At 48.2% G+C, this 26,384-nt stretch overlaps 1 protein-coding gene across 1 annotated transcript in view; it reads right to left on the reverse strand.

Moving 5' to 3' along the window:
- LOC135393033 (phospholipid-transporting ATPase ABCA3-like) overlaps positions 1–25,916 on the reverse strand; it is a 241,869-nt gene extending 215,953 nt beyond the window's left edge. The window contains exons 1-2 of the mRNA XM_064623623.1: positions 25,439–25,916; positions 24,552–24,818 (exon numbers count right to left, since the gene is read on the reverse strand). Of these exons, the coding sequence (XP_064479693.1) occupies positions 24,552–24,818; positions 25,439–25,727 (556 nt within the window). The 5' untranslated portion in view covers positions 25,728–25,916. The remainder of the gene's footprint in view (positions 1–24,551; positions 24,819–25,438) is intronic.
- Between the last annotated feature and the right edge of the window lie 468 nt (positions 25,917–26,384).

Here is a 26,384-nt window from a genome sequence, read left to right on the forward strand (position 1 = left end):
TCGTTTTGAAAACTTAGCCCTTAATTCTTTCCCCCTTAAGCCACTCATATATCTCAGGTTCATCGACGACATTTTTGTCCTCTGGTCTGGTGATGAGGCATCTTTGCAGTCATTTTTTGATCACTTCAATTCTCTGCATAGCAAAATTAAATTTACCTGTAACTATTCAAGGTCATCCATCAACTTCCTTGATGTGACAGTGTCATGTAAATCTGGTAGGCTGACCACTGAACTATACAAGAAACCAACGGACAAGCGCCAATATCTCCACTATGAAAGCTATCATCCTAATCACCAGAAAAGGAGTATTCCATATGGTCAGTTCTTGCGCCTGAAACGAATCTGCTCAGATCGTACTGATTTTGTAAAACATGCTCAGCAAATGGTATCTGATTTCCAAAAAAGAAATTACCCACTTGAACTCATTCATGACTCTGTTGCCAAATCATCTAGCCTATCCAGGGAGTCCTTATTCACCCCGAAACGCAAAGAAGACTTAAGTAATGTAGTTTTATCCACTACATATCATAAATCACTTGTCAATACCAATTCCATTCTTAGACGCCACCTCAATATATTACATGCTGACGAGCAATTAAAGGAAGTTTTTCCGACTCCCCCATTAGTAGCATTCCGTAGATCCAAAAATTTGCGCGACATCCTCACGTCATCATGCATCATGAAGCGCTCGCCGGGTTGTTATCCCTGTGGTAGTGCACGGTGCCAGACCTGTAAATTTATCGCACCGTCCACCATTGCCCGTAGTACTTTGGGTGACTTCTGTTTGAAAATTCGTCATTCACTCCACTGTAATTCACCCAATATTTGTTACTTGATATTCTGCTGCAAGTGCAATTCACAATACATCGGTGAAACCTCCAACACAATGAGAAAAAGATTTTACGGCCACAAACTTGATATCCTAAATGCCCGCCAAACTCCTGTCGCCATTCATTTCAATCAACCTAATCACGATTTTGAAACTGATTTGAAAATTATATTGTTAGAATCTGGGTTCCGCACCGACATCAAACGTAAGAATAGGGAGTCCTACTTAATTTCGCAATTCAAGTGTCTCGCACCAAATGGTCTGAATCTGAGTCCTGGCTCGTTATATCCGCTTATGTAAATTTAATAGTTATATTTCTATATTTATTTGTGCACAATTCTTTAATCTTCGCTTCAGTCATCGTCTGGCACTCCGTTAGATAATCCGTAACCTTCCCCTTTGTCCATTCTGGGCCACTCGTTTCCCATACTCCTGACCCCCCCTTCCGCGAAACTGGGTTGGCGAGCCTTTTTGTTCACAATAACACCTTTTACTGTTCTTAAACGGTTAGAGGTCACTTATCCGTCTGCCCGGTAGTAGCTCATAAGCACCAAGTGCTCATAACCTCCAAACACTCAAAACCTCCAAACGCTCATATGCACCGAAAAAAATTTGGTGGTTTTGAGCGTTTGGTGGAAGTGAGCAGGAGGGGAGAAGGTGCTCATAAGCACCAAACGTCCAGAACATCCGAATGCTCATATGCACCGAAAGGCGGGAGACCACAAAGGCCGGGTCCTCCTCTCCCGCATTTGGAACAAGGTCATAGGGTGAGAAAGGTGGAATTAATGGCGACTACCAAGGCCGCTTAATGTGTCAGTTTGAAGTTTATGTAACAGCTTAGTCCTGCTTGTATGTAGTCAGAACGAATTTTTATGGAAGTTTATTTTTATCTATCGTGAGTCAATGGGTGTTTGAACGCCGTAGTGACCGCCCATTTGGTCGAACGCCGTTTGGTCAAATGACGTTTGATCGAAGGCATTTGATCGAACGCTGCTTGGTCGAAAACCGTTTGATCGAAAGCCGGTTGATCGACGCCGTTTGTTCGAAAGACGTTTGTTCGAAGGGAGTTCAAAACTGCATGCACTGTGTCATCCGCACCTCTTTTTCTGTAACTTTTGACTCGAGCATACGGAGCTGGCAATCAGGGTACTCTGCTTTTTTTTCATTTTTACTATTATTATTTCTTTTTATTTTCTTTTTTTCTTTTTGCAGGGAGACCGCTGGTTACTTGCAGACGTTTGTAATTTACGAACCAGTCGGACACATGTTGAAGGAAGTTGCACCAGGTTGGGAGCAGCCGATAGTCTGTTTCTTCTGAGCACCCTTCTCATTGCTGGTGACATATTTAAAGGGAACGGTCTGAAACGGGATAGCCATATGTGCGCGAAAGCCACTCGAAGTCTGTGGATGCTAAGAAGGAAATTTCGCCATGGCACAACGAAATATATTAAATTAGCAGCATATAAAACCTTAGTTCAACCTCGTTTAGTGTATGCATCTGCAATCTGGGTCACTACACATGCACGCTATCCGAAAAAATAGAGAAAGTACAAAGATCTGCTGGCCTGCTTATCTTGTCTAGGTTTCGAAGGACTTCTTCGGTTGCATGTCTGTTGCAAGAACTAAATTTAGATTCACCTGCACATAGGCGCAAAGTAAATAAACTAAAACTGTCCTTTCTCCTATACAATGGTCAGTTGATTGTTAGAAACAATAATACATTGTTAAAATTTATCCACATTCAACAGGAATAAATAATTGAAAAATGTCATTAATTTATTTTTTATGTATTTGCCAAGAATGTTTAATACTTGAAATCAATTATTATTTGACAAAGTGGGTTAGCATGAGGAATGTGTTTACGAGCAAACGGGTTACACTCAGTTAAATGTTGCTTAGGATAACAGCATTTAGAACGCCGGCGTTCAACACTCCAAGTGAACCAATAAAAAATCGATCAAACGACCGCTGGCGTTTCGATCTTCGATGAAATGTCTTTCGACCAAACCATATGTCGGCACAGTTCCTATAGAAGTCGACCAGGATGCACATTCCCCCAGGCCGTCAGTCGTGACGTTGCCCACCTCTGTGAGGCCAACAACGGCGAGACCTTTCATCGTCACCGCAGTGAATTAAATTCGCCTACCTGAGGTAGAGTGTGGTTGACAAAACGTCTTAGAGAAAATGTGGCCGATGAACGGATATCAACATGGAACGCCGTCTACTCCATAGCGCCTTAAGCTACATAAACGAGTAAACACAAGAGAAAACGAGTATAGTAAAAATAAACTGAAGAAATAACATTAAACTGGATATATGTTAGAGGTTCAACGATAATACCCAGTGAGCTTGAACTAGCGGTGCAGGAAGGAGGATTGACGCTGCACAGCGTCGCAGTCAGGCACTGGCGTCATCGAATAGTTCTGTAGCATTCGCTACAGTTCCACAGTATAAAGTCTGCGTCGTGAAGCGTACATTAGAAGTAGTTTTGGCATGTGCTACAACGTGTCTGTCTTTGCATGTTCTTGCATGTTTAGGTATTTTTGGGGGTCTAAATATCTGTCCATTTTCATGGTTTTGGCACATAGATTTCCGAGTTCTACTTATAAGAGGAAGTAATGTTGTTCTTGAATGCCTAAAACGGTGGGCAAACAGAAATGAGTTGAAAACCAATCATCCAAAAAACCAAGCCAGTCATCTTCCAGACCGAAGATAGAATAACTATAGGAGCGAGAATGTGTAGAGCATGTTGGATGGAGTTTCGGAAAAAAATTGTCCCGGAAAAATTCGTCCCGGAAAAATTGGTCCCTGGTTGCGTAGCGGAAGAAATGGTCCCGCGCGGTTCTCCGTGCGCCCAAAAATACAGAAGCGTTGTTGTGGACATCTGATAAACCGAATCATAGCCAATCAAGTGCTATCATTCACACTCCTCATTTGTTCGAAATTGTTCGACATGCTTTTTAAATTAACATTAATCTTAATGAACAATAAATGCTGCACGCCATTTAATGAGCAACATAAAAGCGGTTCCATTTGCTGCACTGCTTGTATTGTACAAATTGCGTCTGTTCTTTCTGTTCCTCTCTTTATTTTGCGGAGTACAGACAACGCGACAAGATCATGAAGCAGTTCTGCAATGTCTGCTACGTTCTCCTAAAAGTGAAAAAAAAAAATATATATATATATATAAGGAAGAGTCGTCTTTCTGCAGAATGAAAATTCAAATCTCAGTTCTCTCTTATTCTCGCTGATCAGGCCATATCTTCTGTTTTGTCGACCAACTCGTGGAGTGGTAAAAGTTATTTGGATTTCTGTAAAACGCTAACAACTTGGGGCAGTGTCAATGGGAACTTGAACTGGAGAATCGCAGCAAAAATTTTGAAGTAAAAATGGTAGATATCGATGCCAGCGAACTTATAATGGAATATCCTTTTGTGTCATTGAGAAAAAGAGAGGACGCCAAACAAAGAGACGCCAAACAATTTTTAACGTACACATACAAGAGAGCCTCCAGGAGATATATCTGAATCCTCGCATTTGCGTCAGCATTCTATTTTCTGACCACACCAGCTACTGTCGCTGATGCTGAAAGAAGTCTCAGCACAATGAATCTGACCGATCAAGAATATCCTGCGCTCAATTAACCATAAGAGATGTCAAGCTTTCTGAGTTCGTAGTCAACCGAAAACATGATTATCATATCTCTGGACTATGACGCATTGATTAACCAACTTGCGAAGAACAAGGCTCGAAAGAAGGGTTTTGCGCAAATGTTCACTGTAGGCCTGTATGCATAATATAAACCCTATATAAATATCGTATTCCAGTTTCTGCACTGTAAGTGAACCCGGATATATGTTCGGAGGGGACCACACTCTTTGTTGCTACAGCCCTGGGAGCCGAGTGCCTTTCGAGCTAGAATCAAGTCTTTTGTCCTAGGCTGCCTCCATGTCTATGAAAATAAAGCTCAAATTGAAATGAATAAACGAGAAGGCGCTATTCGTTCTGGCTACATACAAGCAGGACCAAGCTGTTACATAAACTTCAAACTGACACATTAAGCGGCCTTGGTAATCGCCATTCATTCCACCTTTCTCACCCTCTGACCTTGTTCCAAATGCGGGAGAGGAAGACCCGGCCTTTTTGGTCGCCCGCCTTTCGGTGTATATGAGCATTCGGATGTTCTGGACGTTTGGTGCTTATGAGCAGGTTCTCCCCTCCTGCTCATTTCCACCAAACGCTCAAAACCACCAACTTTTTTTCGGTGCATATGAGCGTTTGGAGGTTTTGAGCGTTTGGAGGTTATGAGCATTTGGTGCATATGAGGCACAACCCGTCTGCCCAGCTATTCATTGTACACAGACATGTGGCACCATATCTCCTTCCCCTTCCCTTTCTTTGTACAGCAGTATGTTTAGTCGTGTATATGGCTATACTATATATACTTATGTATGTCACCACTTCACTTTGTACCTGAGGAAGCGTGGACCTCCACGCGAAAGCTTGTACAAATTAAACTTCAAAACAAATTAAACAAAAATCTTCAGTGTCGGTTTCTGTATTTTGTTTGCATATCAAGACTGTGAACAACAGGAGAGTTCCTCTTTTCCTTCCCGCACAGTCAGCACAGCTTCTGAACTTATGCTAACACTATACTCACGCTACAAGCCTCACAAAGTATGCGACAGGTTCATTCATACGCTTACAGCACAATTATGTGATACCACCGTCGTCATATACACACGCAAGTCCACGCTCCTCGAACTGCGCAAGTTTGGGGCGTTGTCATCGTCGATAGGTCGTGTCAGCAGGAGACAATCGCCTTGTCATAGCAGCGATCACAGTAGTCTTTGTTGGATCGCACCCCCAGCATGTAAATACAAAATACTGCGAAATACCACCGGACTTTAAAGATCAAAACACCCACTCTTCGCCTATGCAGCGCCAAACAGCACCACCAGCGACCCGTACAGCACGAGAGCCCTCTGAACAGCACTGCAAGAGCGCCACCGCTTCAGTCACGTGACTTCCAGTCTTTTTCTTTGTTTTTACATTTTCCTCCTCTCTCGACCTCGGGCGTTTGCCGGAAAACGTCTCCCTAAAGACCTCTTGCGCATGGAGTCGATTGCGGTGCACCATTCGTTGAGGTTGTCATTGTCTGTTCCGGAGTACGTAGGCAGAGTCGACGTTAAATCAGGAGCCGTAGTAACGTGGATCGGCATGCTCTGTTTTTCCAGGAGTTTAGCAATCATAGACATCGTGGTGACAAGCGAGTCTGCAATATTACGATTTGCGTACGTCACCGCTTGAGGAGGTAACACGGGCGAGGTTTCGGTTGCTGCCGTGGTCGGTGTCCACTTGTTTCCTTCGTCATTCGCAGTGCACGGTTTCGTTGCTCCGTCATAGTTCGGTTGGTTCGGTTGCACGTTACAGTCGGTTGCGCTGTCGTTGATGGGCTGCTTTTTCCTCGTCACCATGTCAGTTGTGAGCACCGTAGTCACAGTGGATTCGTAACGGAATCACTGAATTTTATTTGATAGGTTACACTCGTCCTCGCTTCCCGACGTTTCAAAACAAACTGCAAGGAACGCATTCTTCCCAAACGTGCGATCCCTCACAGTCACGGGTTCTAGTTATTGCACTTCTTTATAGAATGAGAATGCAGACCTATTACAGCACTGCCACATAAGGGAATTTATTGCCTGGTTTTCGAAATCACGCGAATTATTTTTGCAGCGCATGGAGATCGTGAGAAGGCGTTCGTACTCATTCGTCGGAAACACGAGGTACACATGAGGTACAGCTGCTAGACCGCCCTTAGAAAGGTACCTAGTTGGTACGGATGGGGTGTCGGAGCCCTTGTACCGCTTGAACTTCACAGTGGACGCGAACTGTACCTGCTGGTTGAGAACCGTATGCGCGCCGCTTGGCCAAGGTGCGGGTCTTCTTTCATGCGGTACATATCGGGTGCCGTGTTTAGAGTGTAGTAGGAGCTGTTTGAAGCGTTATTCGTGTAAAGCTGGACATGTATAAGGATAGGGAGGCGACGACTGCACAGAGGCTTCGGGGCTTGGGTATCCCTCCCTCCAGTGGTCAGGCACCCAAACTTGACGCTCTGTATCACACAACTGCGCTACAAAAAGGAAAGCGTGCTCCGCAAAGGCAAGCACCAACCCAGTATAACGCAACAAAACAAACAAAAAACAAGACTTCACTTTATGCCGTATTGCGTCTCCAAAGGAACCGCCTCTTTCCACCTTCTTTCATGCCACTGCATGCACTCTTGCTCGCATTGCGTCGACGACCAGAAAGAAATGAAAAATTTAATGCGATCAATGGGATTCGTGGGACAGAAATGCGTTGGCATTAAGTTCCCCCTCTCCGTGTTGCCCCTTTACCATGATCCTGTCTTGCGCGGAATGACATACACGGTACAATCCTATGCACCGCTAACACAAATACGGAACGCTCTACGGAACGCGCGACACGTGTCCGGACTTGTCTGGGATCGAAGTGCATCTGCCGACGGCCGAGCGCCAGCTGCGCAGGGCCGCACAAATCTGAGCAGCGAGGCAAGCGACTTCAACCTCCGTGCGCCCGTTGCATTCCCTTGCGTATAACTGTGGCGTTGCTTTGAGGTACATCGTGGTCACCGTGCTCTGTAGGGTTGAAGTTCAAGTGTCACAGAAGACTTTACCCCGGCGCTTTGTCATTATTTCACGGTAAGCTTCGCTTGAAATATTTCGTTATTAACTCGCTAGCATACCCGTTTCATATAAAGGGTGTTTTTCACTCGCTACAGAATTTTTACAAAAAAAAAAACTACGAGAGCAAAATAGATGCCCTATTAGCAGGTGGGTTTACGGCCAAACCAACATCCTGTAGGACAGGTTTGCAACTACTGGACGATTAATTATCTCAAATTAACTTAGTAATGATATGTGTTCTGGGAAATGCAAGATGGCAGAATTGGACCCAGTCATTATTCAAATTCACTGTCCTTATTAAACACCCTGTGAGGCGAACGTACTTTGTGATTTAAAATGTCAAATTTCGCTATGCAAATGAGTCGAAACTAGAACTACGCGCTTTTTGAGCGCAGCAAGGACGCGGCTTTCACCTACTCCAATCAGGTTCATCGCTCCAAGGCACGTGCCTTCTCAGTGGAATCGCCGCGCTTTCTGCGCTCGCGTACTGCGTAGTTCTGGTTTCGGCTCATTTGCATCGCAAAATTTGGAAATTTATAGCTCGAAGTAAGTTCGCTTCTGAGGGTGTTTAATAAGGACGAAGTATTTGAATAATGACTGTCTCCAATTCTGTTATCCTGTATTTCCCAGAAAACATCTAACTGAGACGTTAATTAATTAATTTCAGCTAATTAGTCGTCCAAAAGTTGCATACGCTCTCCATACACTGTACAGAATGTCTGCCTGGTGTACTCATGTCTACAGGATGGCCGTATAACTCACCTGCTGAAATGGCATCTATTTTGCTCTGCTATTTTTTTATAATAATTCTGTAACGAATTTAAAAAAAAACACCCTGGATAAATTGGCTGCACTACCACTCGCATTTTCACCGTGGCACTATCGTGTCTAAAAATGTTTTTTTTTTTTTTTTTTTTTTGTGGCCTACAACGGCCTGCTCACGCAAAGTCGGCCCTCTAGTAGTGGTGCCCGTTGTTTAACTGAGTAGTCTGCCTCCCTTATAGCCGACCCTGACGGTGTGAATGCTGCGCAGCATACATTTTTCCACTTTTCCAAATTCATTATGTGTCTGTCATTCATGTCCCCAAACTGAAGGGCATTTATTGTTCCTTAAGTGCAGGGGTCCACTGCCCGAGGCGTTTTTATGAATCGCCGCGACATGGTGTCATTAGACGCGGCGCCCTGTTAAGGGCTAAACGCATGGAGTGTTTTTCCGACGTTTTCAGGACGCGCGCGCGCTCGGCGTGCGTGTGACCTCGTAAAAACCAGTTTTTCAACGCGCGCGGAGGGCGTACGCCGCAATCTGTCGACTACAGATATTCGCGCGCGTCTTGGCGCGTTTTCCGAGAAGTAGACAGAACCATGGCCGTCAGGCCGGCAGACAAGGCGGCGTACAAGGTGGCGTATGAGCAGCTCGCATAAATTTTTGGGACATTATCCATCACACTAAATTTACGTGAACATTTTAATGGTATCTGGAATGAAGGAACGCAGGAACCACAGGAAAGAAAAGCATCTGCACGTTCTAACAGATATTTGTGGTCGACGAATATAGCAACAGTGGCGTGCGTCACTCGATCCGTACGCGTCCCATGCGTTTCGGATGGTCGCCTAGCTGGCGTTTCTTCGCCGCGTGTGCAAGGCCATGGCGTACGCGCGACGTTTTGATGCTGAGAAAACGTCCAATGCGTTTCGCCCTTTACAAACTGACGTGAAGTTCGACATGGCGTATCGGTGAGCTTGATCATGCCACATATTAGCGCACTCACCGGATAACATCACACTTGTAAACAGAGTAGGTGTGATGGTATCTGGTGAGTGTGCTAACATCCGGCATGATCGAGCTCACCGATACGCCATGTCGACATTCACGTCAGTTTGTAACAAGGCCCGAACTCACGCCTTATCAGGTGATTGTGATCGTAAGTTCCGAAGGCCCGAAACGCTGAGCTATGCTCGTAGAATACGATTGCGTGCACGTATCATGGCAAAGGAAATGGGACTAGAGGACTTTCTCGGGGGACCATCCTGGTGCTTCCGCTTTATACAGCGGCACGACTTACGCGTGCGTTGCCGGACTACTGTTTCTCCAAGCATTGCCCAGCGGATTGAAAGATATGATGCATCATTTAATGAATATTTGACGGCAAGAGTGCAAGAACGCAGGACACCTCGCAGTTCTATTTTCAACGTGGACGAAGTTCCCTTTTCGTTCGACGCGCCTCCGAGGGCAGTAGGTGACCTGGTATCTAACATTATTAACGTATACGGCCCAGCGCGTCCTGGTTTGTCAAATGCCTTTTTTCGTAACCTCCACGTCTTCATGGTAGATGCTCACCCATTCATTCTAGCAGGGGATTTCAACTGCGTTCTTGATTCCTCTAGAGATGTGTCAGGTCCAGGACGGGGGAGGCCCACCTGGAATGCCCGCGAGCTAAAGCGCATTGTCCAACAGCACTCCCGCTCTGACGCTTGGGTTCACTCTTTTAGTCGTCTCGATAGAATATTGTCACGGATAAAAACAAACGAGCGAGACGGCGAATAATCGGCGAACGCTTTATTCTAGCTGTTTAGATGGCTAACACAAGAGCGGTAGCTCTTTGACAGAACTAAGGTAAAGAACGCTCCGGCTGGGAGCTCACAAGCTTTTCTACACAGCGGCGAACATTGTAGAAAGCGCGAGTCGATGAAGAAGAGGAAGTAGAGAAGCTTCTCCAAGGTCGTCGATCCGTGCTTGAGATTGATGCATGCAAAGGAACATATGATCCTGAAACATCGCTCGCTAATCAGCGCGGCGTGTCGTGGATCTCAGCCCGTCGCCCGACGGCTCCCCGCCCGCTGCCGCTGTTCCGTGTGGTCGCTTCGAAGATGATACGTGGCAATATATGTGCCATGTGATTTCACAAACCACGTTGTGCAGTGTCGAATGCTGCAGTTTCCTGTGTCTTCCGGGTACATATGTGACCATGTCCCTTTTTTGGTGGTTCTTGAGATATCCCCTTTATACAGTCGCAGAACCGAATGGTGGACGTTAGGCTGTTCCATATTACGCGACGCTGAAGCCGCTTCAGATGTTGAAGGGGCAATACGCAATTCTATTCGGTCAGTTGATCTTGTGCCGGGTGCTGGGACCAACTTAGCGCCTACGGGCGGCATCGTTACCTGATGCAGACAGACGACTTGCAGACGAGATGCAGGAACGATCGGTGAAAAAATTGCTACACATTGTTGTTTGTGCATAACATCCACAGTGTTACCTACCATCACCTTTGTTTCTTTCTCGTGTGACGAGATATGCCTCAAATAAGCGAGCAATCAAGCCGAAACAGGAATGTGGAGAGGAGTCTAAAAGATATTCCCTTCCGAATGCCACCGCGTTACGTCACCCTGCATGGAGCGGACAAGTAGTATACCACGCCAGCCGTAGCCGCTGCTTACATTCCCGGACAGAGCCGTAGCGACAGGGGGGGGGGGGGGGGGCGAGAGGAACAGCCGCCGCAGGCGCCCTCACCACAGAGGACGCCGAACAGCAGGTCCTGACAGGTTGGTTGGACAGGGTAAAACGGGAACGGAGAGAATTTGAATTTGTGATCTCTGCAGTGCGAATAAGCGTTTTCGTTTCTTTGTTTACAGGGATTCTGACGGCAGTGGGTGAGGTGGGAGGGGGGGGGGGGGGCGCTTAAGATTCCCTCTGCCCTGGGCGCAAACTTGCCTCGCAACGGCTCTGTTCACGGAACAAAACAATGGACGAAGCTTGTGGATCAGATCACTCAGACGCACATGGAAAGATACAAAGGTCATCTGCTTCCCTGTGAGTCAGAAAACAACGTAGGAATGGTATGACTGATGCACGGTGACGTGTGACGAGCAGAGAAAGGAAGAAGTACTTTCCTCGACGTTCGATGGGAGCCAGACGTTTTCAAATTTCGAAAGTCGTTTTTATGATTCCAGCTTCGTTTTCAAGTGTGATATTTCACAAGTGTGTTCAGTTCGTGTAAATTATTGTGGGGATACCGCAAGGTTGAAATCCATTTAATGCCGAAGTCCCCCTGTAACGGTCCGTCTGAACGAGCTTTGGCGGATGATGCTGATTGTGAAACGGGGAGGTTCCGCCACCTTGTTTATGCAGGAGTACTTGGACATTTTGCCTAAGAGGTATTATCGTCTGTTGCGCCTGTCTTCGCGTACGGCAGCTGTCAGCAGCACTCAATCGCCACCGCCCTGTATCAGACCCGGACGCCCTGCGCTACGTCAGGAATCAAGAGGTCACCCAACGATGCTCGAGCCGAATTAACCATGTAACGGTAGGGAATGGCTGAGTGTCCAGTGCTCCGGCTGATATTGCTGACGTGTTCTGCTTTTTACGTGTTTTACGGCTATTCTCGTCACAGTGTGACCCTCAAGAGGTCGGTGAAGGCTTAGCACGCTTCTTGGGTAACCTGCATGTGCTCCCTGAGAATATTAGCACTACACTATGTCACCCTGCTTCCTTGGACGAGGTCGGAAATGTTCGCAGAATGAAGCTCTCTTCTGCTCCGGGCCCTGATGGCCTTCCTGTGGACTTCTACAGGCGCTTTTGGGTTAATCTATAGGGCCGTCCGTTGTTGCTCTTACGAATGACTTTCTGTGCAGCAAGCAGCTCCCTCAGTCCCTTAAGCATGGTCGGATTATCTTACTCCCGAAGAGTGGAGTTGCGGATAGTAACCTGCCCCAATCATGGCGGCAAATAAGACATTTTGGTCCTTAGTCTGTCGGGCTTTCGTCTTTAGGCGCCGGATGGAGAACCGCGTCTCCGACAGGTTTTTGTTTTTAGTGGTATATTTGCCCGCTTCGTGTTGTGGCACAACAGGTACAGGGCCGTCGCACAGAGTCGCAGCATATTCATGTGATGTTCCCTCTTATTTGGTCGTTGCACAAGTATATTGTGGTACACTTAGAGGCACAATTGATGGTGCTAGGTGAAGTAGAGTTCTTGCGCCGCTGGTCCACCCGTATATTTCTCTGCGGAACGGTGGCGTGGTCGTGCATGTGTACTGGTTCCCCTAGGTCAATCCGATTGTAAATGTCTTAATGTAGTTATTTCTTGTTGCTATGTGCTGAGTGTGTTAATGTAGTATCTATATGAGTAATAAACAACATCCTGACCAACAACACCGGGCATGAGAAATGCTGTATTGCAGTTGTCCTCGGATGCAGTGCGACGGTTGAACAGTTGCGGCCGTTGATCATTTTCAAGAAGAATCGTGTGCCGAAAGAAGTGCTGCAGAAGGAAGTCGTCATTGTGTGCAATGAGAAAGGGTGAATGAATGAAACTGTCATTTTAAATGAATTGGGAAAGGGTTCATTGCGCTGGACATTCTTTTCGAGAAATTCAGTTCTTATTATGGATTCTATGCGGTCCCGTTTGCTGGAGTCCGTGAAGAAGGAACGGTTAAAGGAGCATGGGAAGTGCGGAGAAAAAATTTCTCTTTGACCACGTTCAAATGTGGCACCACTGTATTATGTTTTTACACCATCAATGCTGTTCTAGAGGACATATTACGCCGACGGCATGCATGAATCCCACGCTCGCGCGAAGCTCTCCGCTTTTCTGTGGAGGCAACGTGACAAGCCAGAGAACCCGGGTCACGATGTCACGAAACACCTGCATCCACTCAGAGGAGGGATCGCGGAGTGACGTAAGCCGGGATCGGTCATCGACGCGGCGGAGGTCGGAGCGACGTCTCCTGCGTACGTTTCTCGCGGTTTCTTCAGACAGACGCTTCTGCTCAGCAGCTCGGGTTGTGGTGCAAGTGCTTATTCTTTCTCTTCTTCTTCTTCGTGTGGGTTAAGTGAGGTCAGCGAATGCCCACGGCTTGCTTTGACGTTTACATTGCTCCCTCGCGTCAGGTAAATTTAACGACGGAGTACAGCATCGCTTTAGATTGATTCAGAAGTCTAAGACTAGAAGGCGACGTCCACGGTGAAGTGTTTGGACGAGCGGCTGATGACTCGGTATGGGCCGTCGTATAAGGGTACTGCAGGCACGTACGAGAGCCGTCGTGGTGGACCAAAACATGGGAGCTGGTTTCTAGGTCTGGGTGTCGATAGGCATGCCCAGCAGACGGAGGTCGGGGCGGCGGCGGACGCAGGTCTTGCATGGTGGCACGCAGGCGATCGGCGTATGATGCGAAATCGGGTGTCGCGGCAGTAGAGGACGATGAGAAGAGGTCACCGGGAAGGCGGAGTGTCGTCCCATACGCCAGCTCTGCCGGTGCGCATTCGATGTCTTGCCTGACAGTAGCCCGCAGAGAAAGGAGGACGATAGGAAGTGCTTCTGCCCAAGGCGTGGGAGAAATAGAGTCACTGTACCGGGGGAAGAGTACCGCAACCGCTCCGCGTCGCCTGCTCCGGCAACCATATTGCTTCCAAGCCGCCGCGGATCGCGTGTTAGGATAGCTGTAGTCAGTGTTACATCGCGTTGATTTCGCGGCTGTGCACCAAAAAGTTTGTGACTTCCTGTGATGGGACTCGGCTAATACTTAATGAAACACGGCACAAGCGTCACTACAGTATAGTTTGTTGTATTCTGTAGCTAACAGACGAATTATGTTGGCGGGTGTTCGCCTCTAAAGGGCATCGTCCAGTCTCGTTTGCGCTCTATAGATCAGTTTTTTTTCTCTTTTAGTTCACTTGTTTTGTGGACATAAAACTATAGTGCTCGTGTGCGCAGCTTCAGGTTGACATAAGTAACCTCCACCAGTTTTATTCTCATCTCTTCGCAATTAAATTTCTATTTCACACGTTCAATGGCTATGTGAATGCCAACGTTTTTTCACGCGCATGTAAAGTGCTGTGGATTGTTCTTCCAATCCCCCGCTCCAACGCAAGCAGTTGATCTTCCATGAGGAGTAGACCGTGAGCTTCAAGTCACTACATTCCGTCTCAGCCTTTGCTCGTTTCTTTTAAGACTCAGACCTCGTCGAGGGGACCATCACATGACTTGTCTGCAGGTTTTTCCTGCGCATATTCCTCGATGCTCTGATCACAGAAATTTGTGACGGTGTTGTCTTCCTCTGCAAAGTTGATTCACTCACAATTACAGTTCGATATTTAGGAATAGTTTTCATAAGTTTCAATAGTTCTCATAGTGCATATCTACATATATTTCGACGCATTACCATCCTCCACTGCCCCTTGATCAAAATTTAGGAATAGTTTTCATAAGTTTCAATAATTTTCATAGTGCACATCTACATATATTTCGACGCATTACCATCCTCCACTGCCCTTGATCTTACACTAGGTTGTCATCAACTTCAGTGTGTAAGTCTTTTGGTGACTCCTCGGCGAACTCTGCGTGCGAAGAACGGGGGATAGGAGCCTTCATCAGTCTCGTAGGTGTCCGGTATGCAAAACTGCTTGGGACTGCCGTCCACTTCAACTTCTTTCGAATCTCCTTGTCCTCGAAGTCGTCGCGTGTGAAGTGGTCCTGATAGTGGCGTTTTGTTAGCACCGCAGGACAGGGAACGCAATGGGAAGATCCAACAAGCACTACTTTGATACGCCCGGCTGTTCTTCGCACAGTTGAACTGTTATTCAATACTGTGTGCAAAGGTTCTGCAATGAAAAATAAACACGCCACGAAATTTACCTCGTTCAAGCGTGTGTTATTCGTAGGCGTGAAGTTCTTCCGGCAGGTTCTGTGCCGATCTACGCGTCTCGTCACTTTTGCCCGTCGGAATGCAGAAAAATGCTTTGTGTGACTCTGTCCCGTTGCAGCACAACATCCAGACATGGTTGTTCGTAGTTCCTCCGCTCTCTGAGATCCATTTCACGTACAAAAAACCAAGAGCGGCATACGAACGTACGCGCACATGCGTCCCAGCTATTGCGTTCCCCGTAGACCCGGCAGGAGGTTGGAAGCAAAGAGGAGGAAGACGCACCACGTGACGCGCCTCGGCGAATGAGTAAGGCGGCGGCACGGGGAAAGCGATTGCGATACTCTTCCCCCGGGTACAGTGACTCTAGGGAGAAACGGCCTTGAGCGCCGCCTTGAGGTCACGATGGAGCCGCTCAAACATACCATTTGCCTGCGGGTGGTAGGCGGTAGTTCGGGTCCGATGCGAGCCAAAGAGGCGAGTTAGGTGGGCGAATAGGCGGGACTCAAAGTGCCGTCCCTGGTCAGTTGTGATGGTTGCCGGAACCCCGAAGCGGGCCACCCATGAATTGAGGAAGGCAGAGGCCACGGTTGAAGCGGTAATGTCAGGTATGGGAGTGGCCTCCGGCCAACGGGTAAAGCGGTCAACGACCGTCAAGAGATACCGGAAGCCTTGTACGGGAGGGAGAGGTCCGACCAAATCTAGGTGAATGTCATGAGAGTCCGGCAGCGGGAATCGCGACGATGGAGTGCGGGTGTGACGCAGAATTTTCGACTTCTGGCAGGAAACGCATGACCGTACCCAGCGCTTAATGTCGGAACGCATTCGTGGCCATACGTAGCGGGACGACAACAACTTCTGGGACGCTCGTATGCAAGGATGCGCCATGCCGTGGAGCTGGTCAAGAACGTGACGCCTAGCGGCAACCGGCAGGAAGGGACGGGGCTGGCCGGACGAGACGTCGCAGCAAACGGCGCACGGGATGCCGGGAAACGTAATATCTTGCAGCGTCAAGCTGGTGGGGTTCGAGTCGCGCAGGGACAGGAGCTCGTCATCGCCGGACTGCAGGTCTGCTATGGTTTCGAGCGAGAGAGGGGTAGTTGATGTCGAGAGAGCAGCGATCGCGGCACGGCTCAGAGAGTCCGCCACTGGGTTCTGACGGCCAGGGACGTGACGGACGTCAGTCGAAAATTCGGAGACGAAGGCAAGATGCCGTTGTTCCCTAGTCGAGTAACGTTGACCGGCAGATTGGAAGGCGTAGACAAGTGGCTTGTGGTCTGTGTAGATGACGAATTGCCGGCCCTCCAATGACGAATTGCCGGCCTGGCGGAAGTGCCTCACACTTAGGTAAATCGCCAACAGCTCTCTGCCAAAGGTTCTGTATCGGGTTTCGGGAGGACGTAATTTGTGAGAGAAGAAGCCGATGGGCTGGCAAGGGCTTGAGGTATTCGCCGGCTCTTGCTGTAGAACAGCACCGACCGCTGTATCAGAGGCATCCACCATGAGAGATGTAGCCGCGTCGGGTTGCGGATGGATTTGGAGCGTGGCAGACGCAAGAGCTTGCTTGATGCGACCGAAGGCCGCCTCGGCGCCTGGGGGCCAGACAAAGGGACGGGAGGACTTGGCAGGAGAGGTAACAAGTGCTTCAAGAGGGCGGAGAATCTCTGCACAATGAGGGACGAATCGGCGGTACAAGTTCGTGAGTCCTAGAAACCGTCGGAGTGCGTTGACACATGTTGGACGTGGGAAGTCGGAGACGGCGTGGACTTTGCTCGGGAGGGGAGTTATGCCTTCTGGAGAGATCTTATGCCCCAGAAACTCCAGAGAGCTGACCCCGAATTCGCTCTTGAGGGCGTTGATAATAATGCCGTGGTCGGAAAGGCGGGCGAAAAGCTGCCGGAGATGGTTGAGGTGTTCTTCGTAGGAGGAACTCGCAACAAGAATGTCGTCGATATACGCGAATGTGTAGAGGACGGTGGTCTTCCTCTACATGAGCCCCGACCGGCGATGATGGTATGCCACGGAGAGGCGATGACGGTGGCCTGTCTCCATGGCCGCGCCGGTGGAACTGAGGCAGGTGCTCCAGGCGCGTGGTCATCTTCGTCGCTGTCCACCGGCCGCTACATCACTCCCCCCCTCAGACGCAGAGCGGCGCTTGCGGGTGAGTGGTTGAAGTTCGCGTCGATACTAAGACGGGAGGAATGACGACGGCACGTGAACGTGGGAAAGTGAGGCTTGAGAAGTGAGAAAGTGAGAAAGTACGGCTTGAGTTCGCGGCAGCAGGCGCGGCAGGATAGCGGGCGTGGACATTCGTTGTAGAACGTTGTTGCGGACGGTCGATTTAGTGCGCTGTGCCGTCGTGCTGCTGCGCCAGTGATCAGCTTGCGTCGTGTCAAGTGGAAGCAGGACGATGGGGGCAGCGTGAGACATTTCCGCGAGCGTCCTCCGGAAAGCGTTGCCGAGCTGACGCATGTGTGGCGTCAGGGCGTAAGAACAGCGACGTACCGATACCGGTAGTGGAGCGTGTTGCTCATTCAACAGTCGCTGGTGATGCCCGGGTGTGCCATCGCGAAGTACGTGGAGGCCTGAAGAAGAGTGCGGGACCACGGCGTACCGCGACCGGTACGGGGCGTTGAAGCCGAAGAGTGCCGGGTCAGAAGAAGCGAGCGTAGCCTCCGATTACGAGCCCCGGCGGAGAGACGTGCTCGGTGACTCACGATAGGTGGGCCCTAGCGCCATCGTCTGCTGTCTTGAGCAGGTGAGCGGATGTTGCTGCCCCATAATAGCCGTCGTTGCGAAATTGGGGTGGTATGAAGCCGAATTACGCCGAACATGCTCCGAACTTGATGTTCATCGTTCGGGTCACCAGTGTAGCGCGATCCAAGGAGGGATAACCGGGAGCCTCGGAAGGTCAATCGAAAAGGGATTTATTCGCAGCGCACGGGGAGCGTGCTAAGCTCGGTGCGCGACGATGACGATTATGCTACAAATGTAAATGAGAGGCCACGTGTGACGGCGTCAATAAAGCTTTGAAACGACTGGGCGGCGTTGCGGAGGCCGAAGGGCATACGAAGAAACTCGAATAATCCAAAAGGCTGTCTTCGGAATGTCCCCTTTCGGCAACCGGAATCCGATGGTAGGCTCGTACCAAGTCAAGCTTCGAGTAGATGTTGGTTCCGTGCAGAAAAGCCGTAAAATCGTGCACATGCGGGATAGGGTAACGCTCTGGGATTGTGACACGATGCAGGGCACGATAATCGCGGCAGGGGCGCCAGTCACCTGTCTTCTTGGGCACCATATGAAGAGCGGAAGCCCAACTGCTAGACGAAGGCCGTACGATACCCATGTTTAGCATGTGGCTGAACTCGTCACGGGCTATCTTCAGTTTTTCCGGTGCGAGACGTGGATAAAGATATTTTGTGGAAACGGTAAAGGGGCTTCTATCGATGGACCACCTAGTACGGAAGAGATTGAAAACGCTAAGAACTATTGGCTCCGACATGTACAAGTCACAGCTTTCCCTGAGGAATATCAAACCCTGAAGGTCGCGAAATCACTAAAAAACCAAAACTTCATGCAGAAGTACAGACCGTTTCTTGATGAGAACGGCATATTCAGGACTCAAGGGAGGTTACAGATGGCAAATCTTACGTTCGATGAAAGGCACCCCATAATCATGCCACAAGATGCTCACTGCGTCTCATTACTCGTCGAGCAAGCTCACCGAAGGGTCATGCATGGAGGAGTAGCAGACACTCTTGCAAAGCTCAGGGAAAACTATTGCATAGTTCGAGGAAGGCAGGTGGTGAAGGACATTCTTCATAGGTGCACCGTTTGCAGGATATTCAACCAGACAAAAACGAACACGCCACCACTTCCTGCTGACAGAGTGCAACAATGCCATCAATTTACTGTTGTAGGAGTGGATTTTACAGGACCTCATTTTCACGTTGCGTTGATGACTGTGCGTGTCTCTGACGTATGTCGGAGACACGCACAGTCATCAACGCAACGCGAAAATGTACATTGCCATGTTTACTTGTGCTGTCGTAAGGGCTGTCCACCTAGAAGTTTCCCGCGACATGTCGGTAGCAGGCTTCGTTCACGTACTACGAAGATTCTTCGCACGGCGAGGGATGCCTAGAGTGATATACAGCGACAACGCACCCACCTTCAAAAGATGCAACAAGGAACTTGTTGCATTATGGCGACGTATACGAGACGATGAAGTGCTGGACTGGCTTGGGACCAACAGCGTGAGCTGGAAGTTCATTCCTACAAATGCATCGTGGTGGGGTGGATTCTATGAAAGATTGATAAGGTCTGTAAAACAGGCATTGAGGAAAACCATCGGCAGAAAATCACTGACGTATGAAGACCTGTTGTCAACCGTAGCAGAAGTGGAAGCCGTCATTAATTCTCGACCGCTTTCTTACGTGCACGATGACCCACATGAGATTCTTCCGCTAACACCAGCGGAGTTCATCACAGGGAGACGCCTTACCATAGTGCCTCCAGAGGTGACAACAGAGGAGACGGAACCCATCCATCGCACATGGCAGAAACGTGCAACATTGCTCCAAGCAGCATGGCGAAGGTGGCAGAGGCATTACCTCATGGAGCTCCGCTCAGCCAACCAGTGCAAACAAAACAGGGGGAAAACTATGTCGCCAGGCGACGTCGTGATTTCAGAAGAAAGAAAGCCAATGATGTTCTGGCCTCTGGTCCGCATTCAATCCGGACACAAGGGACAAGATGGGACGGTACGGTCACATACAGTGCGAACGTCTACTGGGCATGTGACTAGACGCGCTAGCAGGTCGCTGTACCCACTTGTAATACAACAGCATGACGTTGCCGGTCCGCAGTCTGTTGCTAATGCAACGGACATATCATGATCATCATGAGTACAACACAACTAGGCGCATGTCTCGCACATCACATCTTGACTATCATCCGTCGCGAGCGTTGTTCATTCTGGAAATACACATCATCGTAACTAGTCACGTCTATTCTCGACTTGGTATCGACAGAAATGTAGCTGCTCAGTGAGGTTCTGTTACTTTTTTTAAAAAAGCGAGAGAGAAAGAGAGAAAGAAGCGCGAGAACGACTTTTAGTGGGCCTACTAAATGTCTCACAGCGAAATTAAAACAGTAAGAAACATATATTCAACACCCCAATCAATTCCTTCCTTGCGTGTTCTTTGTATACGTAATTAATCGTATACACGTCTCCCTTCCATTTTACCTCATAGGCATGCAGGACTTTCCAATTTGCGGAAGGTCTGAAAACACGGAGTAACACCGTCAATAACCCTGGCGGTTACCGAGGTACAGGGAGCCTCCCAATGAAGACTACTGAGGGATGCACGCATGTGTACTGTGGTGGATAGTTCTCTTGGACTGTCCAAATCCCAGAGCAAGAGGAATAGCGAACCCCTCCCTAACCCACTACCCCCGCACCTACCCCCTACATCACCCCCCGCCCCCAAGGTCAGAAAACAAAGAATATAGAATATGTCTTCTCTTTCGAAGGAAGTGCCACTGGTGCCATTCGAAGTGAACTTTTTGGACTTAGTGGTCCTGGAGTGCTAGACTCGTGGCATCTTGAAACATGAAAGTTCAAGAGATGGGTAGGAAGGTAACCATTGGATGTTTTCCGTGGTCCACGTGTGAGTGCCTGACTGTCAATCACAGTCAGGTCAAGGTTACTGAGAACGCGTGCTTTGAGATATTTTCGTGACGTTAAAATAACGTTTTGGATTCTCGTGAGGATGGTGTGTTTGCTGATTTCGACAGTGCAGACAGTTCTGGAGATATGGGGGAAAACAGCCGTTGGACAGTTTCTCTGCCCCACGCGACGGCCTGTGCTGTCAATCGCACCAAAGTTGAAGGAAAGAGAAAATGCAGCTTTCCTTCGGCCGAGAAAACTTCATGTATAGACAGAAGCAAACTGTGAAATTTCTTAGAAAGATGGTGACCGCTTTTCGTTGCCCTGCATTTCCTACTGCGCCATTGACTCCGCATTTATCGTGAGTATGAAGACGCGTTTGAAATGTCAGACGATGATTTTCGCCGGTGTTACAGACTCCCGCAGGCCACTTTCCTTGGGGTGTGTGACTATCTGCGCAGCGCCGACGTTTCACGCAAGATGCGCTTCACGTCACGAATTATGATATAATTGCGGACAAGATTGTTCTGGTTCTCCTGGTATGGCACCGTACGTCACGGTTACAGGTTCCGTGATATCCTCCGCACATATGCATATATATCGGGTCTTTCATGTAATGTGTCACAAAATATGTTTAAAAATTTACTTCGCGGTGTCACTAGTGTTTGTCATCGACAAACTGTTGCCGTGACTTGCAAAGCATTTGATCGAGTTTCAATCGCGAGAAATAGCGTTTTCTGAAATGTGCCAAGTCAGCGCAACTATTTTTTATTTGGTTTGTTTGATGTCTTCCTTTTTGTTTTCTTTTCCGAAACAGAAAGGGCATTTTGTCTTTTCCCTCCATTTCAGCACAAAACACATTGTCCTACTACAATGATAGTAGGTGAAAAAAATGTGATGTGCAAATGGTCATGCGATGGTCATGCAAATGGGATGCGCAACGTCACGTATAATGTACAAAACTGTAGAAAGAAAGGATGATTGTTCCCTTCTCCCAATCCGTTCTCTCTTCCAAACTTCTGCTGACAGCAGCATCAAGGCTGAAACCAAACAGCTACCTGAAGCAACAGTGACGAGATAACAAGAAATGGCGGACCACCGGTGTTGCGTTTCGGTCACTTTCCTTTTTTTTTTTTTTTTTTTGCTTTTGTATAACTTGACGGAGGACTGCGCGGCCGACAATTTCCGCAAGTCAGAACAACGTTTTCAGCTTTCTTTTTGCCGTTACCAAGAAGGGAAGGTGTTTTGTGATGCTATTGGATACACCCCCAAATCTTGCTGTTTCTGTATGTACAAAGTTCGAACATATAATTCCGTAATCGATTCGAGGCACAGTTACGCGCACAGATATCCGAAATATTCTAATGTTCGCTCATCCCAGATGCATTTGACATTGTACCGGCCTCGGTGGCTCAGCCGGTAGAGTATTCGCCTTCTGATCCCGAGATCGCGGGTTCGAGCCCGGTCGAGGACTCCAGCAACTTGGTGGCAGGGTACAAGTTGCTCAGACACGCCATTTTCCACGAGGGACGTTAAATACGGGGTGTCGTGTGGTGAGCTTTCATCGCACGTTAAAGAACCCTCAGGTTGGCAAAAACAATCCACAGACCGACCGCTGTGGCGTCGCTCATGATCTCAGTTGTTTCGCGACGTAAACACCCAATTATATAACAAAATTTGACACACTACGATTTGACCTTGAAGCCTCCAACGATGCATTGCTGTACATTTAGGTCTTCACCGGAGCGGACGGAAGCGGAGCACTTTCTTCATTCTATCACGCTCGTGCCAGTCGCTCACACACTGTTTTTGGTCGGCACCGACGTAGAGACCAAACTTGAGTTGCCGGGAAAGGGAAACATTTTCCTTGAACTTGGGAAAGTTCAAAACTCCTCCCCACGCGACATCTTCTATTGAACTTTGTACAGCGTTCACGGGTCAGCGCCCCTGGAAGCTTTTATATTTTCCTTTCGTTTTTGGCTTTGCAAAACGCCGCGCTGTTGCCCGTTATAGGAGATGGAAGATACGAACAATTATGATTCAAAAATTTTGATGATGGCACGCATTTTTGAAGGTGCCACATTTATTAAACGACAACCGTTGAAAATTTGCGTTTCCCTAATGATAATTAGAAATCAAGCAATCATACTATACAAGTTCCACGTAAGTCCCGTGCACATCCATCTCGTCCACACATCCAGATTTTCGAGAAGAGAGGACAAGACGACGTGCTGTTGGGCGATAACAAATTTGGAACGCCAGCAGGTTTTCCAAAATACCTAAGGACGTAGTACAAAATTACTACGTGCAAGGAGGTCCGAAACGAATTGACGCTTGTCGCCTTATACTGGGAGCCAGAAAGATCCACAAGAGAAGACATCGTCGTTTGTCCCGGAAGTCGACATGCCGAGGGCCACACAGGTCAACCTGGTGCAAATCCTCCTGAGCCACCATGACAAAACAGCGAAGCCTGCGCGCATCAGCTTCGTCGGTGTACCCGAAGGAGCGCATTTCCCACTGACTTTCCAATAATTTATTCCAACAAATGACTCTACAGGGTGTTTATTTTTATTCGTTAGAGAATTTTTATTAAAAGCTAGCAGAGTAAAATAGATGCAGTCCTTGCAGTTCAGTTCGATGGCCCGGCTGACGTCTACTGAAGAAAGTATGCAACTACAAGATGACTAGTTTCATTAACTAACTCTTTAATTAGGGGCTTTCGGGAAAAGCGGGAGATCAGAATGAGAGACCAACCTAGTTGAAAGGCATTCCACGTTGAAAAAATCTTGAAACACGCGCGTGCGTGAAGAAGTACACCTTGAAATTTTGATATGCAAATGAGCCGAAACCGCGGCCACCTGAACGCAGGGGTAGGCCTCTCATTTGACGTCATGGAGCCACGTGATTTGGAGCAATGGGGATGATTGGAGCGACCTGCAGGCCAGATAAGCCTCCGTCGGCGAAGGTGATGCGCTTCTCAGGCGCGCTTTTTCAGTTTCGGCTCATTTGCATACAAAAACTCGGAGGCAGATATCTTAACACGGGTGCGTGTTTGAAGAACTTGAAGCGCGGAATGGCTTTCAACTACGACGGTCTCTCAATTTATCTCCCGCTTTTGCGCGAAATCCTCTAATTAAAGAGTTAGACAATGCATTTTAGGTCACTAGTCATCATGTAGTTGCATACTTTCTTCGAGGGGATGTCAGCCTTGCCATAGAACTCTACACGAAAAACGGCATCTATTTTGCTCAGCCTAGTTTTTAATAAAAATTCTGCAACGAATCAAAATAAACACCAAGTATTTGTTGATACATTATTTTTTTCGCTTCTGAGAAGGCGGACGTATTTGTAGACACGCCTAATTTTTTTGAACTAGGCATGCATGTTTCGGTTGTTCCGCCATGATATTCAAGACAGATTATGTCCAGTGTTCCGAAAAATTTCGGTTACATGGCAATACTAACCAGCGTTCTTCGAATGCTTCAAACGGTTGTTGAAGCATTTGCTGACTAATTGAGCTCACCGGCAAAACAATTTCCACATCCTACTATACATGATAGTGACTCATATCACTACCAGTCGGAATTTCGGAGATGAGTAACCCCGAGCACTGTTTCTTTTTTTCTTAATAAACATATACGCCCCCCCCCCCCCCCCCGATCATTGGACCATCCACACCTAACACATGCTGACACATTTCTCACCAGGAAATCTGGAGCCTTTGTTTGTGTTCATTGGAGTCTTCAGATCCAGTTCCAGTTTCCTTGGAGGAGCTTCACCAGATACTAAAGTGTAGCTCGTCAGATTGAGCGAAGGCCCATGACCGGTCACAAAAAAGCAGAGACTGCTGTTTGCAGGGTTGCAAGACCTCTCGACAGCTTCGTGCGTTCCATACACATGTATCTTACTGGCAGGAAAGCGATGCGAGTGGCTCCCTGTCGTGGATGTCATTTGCGTGACGTTTCCTTCATCTGAAATTCAAACGTCAGAGCAATTAGAGAACCAGTCCTTACCACTCCTATTTTGAATAAATACTTAACCTTAATGTTGATTATTTCCATGAATTGTATTTCGATATTCTCGTTTCTCTTCAGTGCTGTGTGGAAGGAGTATTTGTGGACGTACTGCATTGGTGAAAATCCGAACCGTCCTTCGCAGGTTCCTACTTTGTTCCGCAAGACGTGAATCTACATAAGGCTGGAGTTTCGTTTCATGAAATGAGATTGACGGCTTTGTCTGATACGCAACCAATGAGAGAATTTCTCTTCGGCAAGTTAATTTTCTTAAGAGACCGTCGGCCATTTCTCCGATTTCCTAGACTAGCCTTCTCTGCCTCAACCACGGCACTGTCTGTCGGCGGCACCGCCTCAAGCGCGCGTGGGGGGGGGGGGGGATTAGCCGCTTCTCCTCTGGCGGGGCACTAGACGAACCTAACATACAATGACCTAACTAATCTACTCCAGACTAACTTGATCTAACCCTCTATTGGGCGTTGCTACAAGCGCAGCCTCCCCGCTACCGTCGCTGAGAAGTGTCGTTGCTGTAGTTTATTACTTAGTAGAGCCAACTTATTGAGCAAATTCTAGCTTACATGTGTACGGTACCAGTCCCTCATCCACCAAAAACTGCTTGTGCGGATCAACTGGGCCATAGACGATGTTGTCGACGAAGTTCACCACAGTCCACTGCGTTGGTTTGGCATTGGGCACTGATATCTTCCCGCGATGCAACCATCTTGTGGGAGGTACTTCTTGCTGGAAATAGGCGAGGTAGAGGGTCATAAAGATGATTTCCAGTATTGTAGACAGGTAGTGGCGACGCAGCATCTGGATATAAATGTTTTTCCACAGGAGGGCTGCGGCCTGCTGGATGAAATTCATTTCTTGCAAGCAGATGTGATCGGATGCGGATACAACTGTGCTTCAGAAGATTTCTCGGCGATGAACTGCTGTGAGGACGACCAGCAGGTTAAATATTATACTGTTATACAGTCTACATAAAAGGCTAGGTAAAGTACGCGAGAGGAAAGATGGAGCTTCGCATAAGTCGAGAACGTCGTGGTTGGTGACTCGCGCTTTCTTCTTTTTCATCTAATCCGCATGTTCTTCCGCATGTCAACCATGGGCACATTAGGTTGGTGCTCCAAGAACGTTCTCTCTTTACCGGGCTCACTTATAACAGCACCAAAGCAGCGTCCGCTGCGCGTTCCCGTGTGCACCCTGCCAGCGCCACCTAGATACAGAAAGCTTGCTTACTCGTCGACGTGACGTAACAACTAAGGGCCGGGTCCCATAGCTTTTGTTTGAGCTGCAGCGCCAGAGCGCCACTGCAGCCGGAGGTTGCTAACGCCCTGGCGCTCCGCGGCAGCGGCAGCAGCAGCAGCTTGAGGCGTCCCATAAATTTAGCGGCAGCGTGGCTGGCAAGGCAACGCGGGTGTTTATGTGCAGAATCATGGCGCGGAGCGTGTACACAACATCTACTATCCGAGGTCCTTTGCAGCATGCTTTGCAGTGTGGACTCGAACAAGAACAAGACTC

This window comes from Ornithodoros turicata, chromosome 4 (assembly GCF_037126465.1).
Source record: "Ornithodoros turicata isolate Travis chromosome 4, ASM3712646v1, whole genome shotgun sequence".
Lineage (NCBI taxonomy): Eukaryota > Metazoa > Arthropoda > Arachnida > Ixodida > Argasidae > Ornithodoros > Ornithodoros turicata.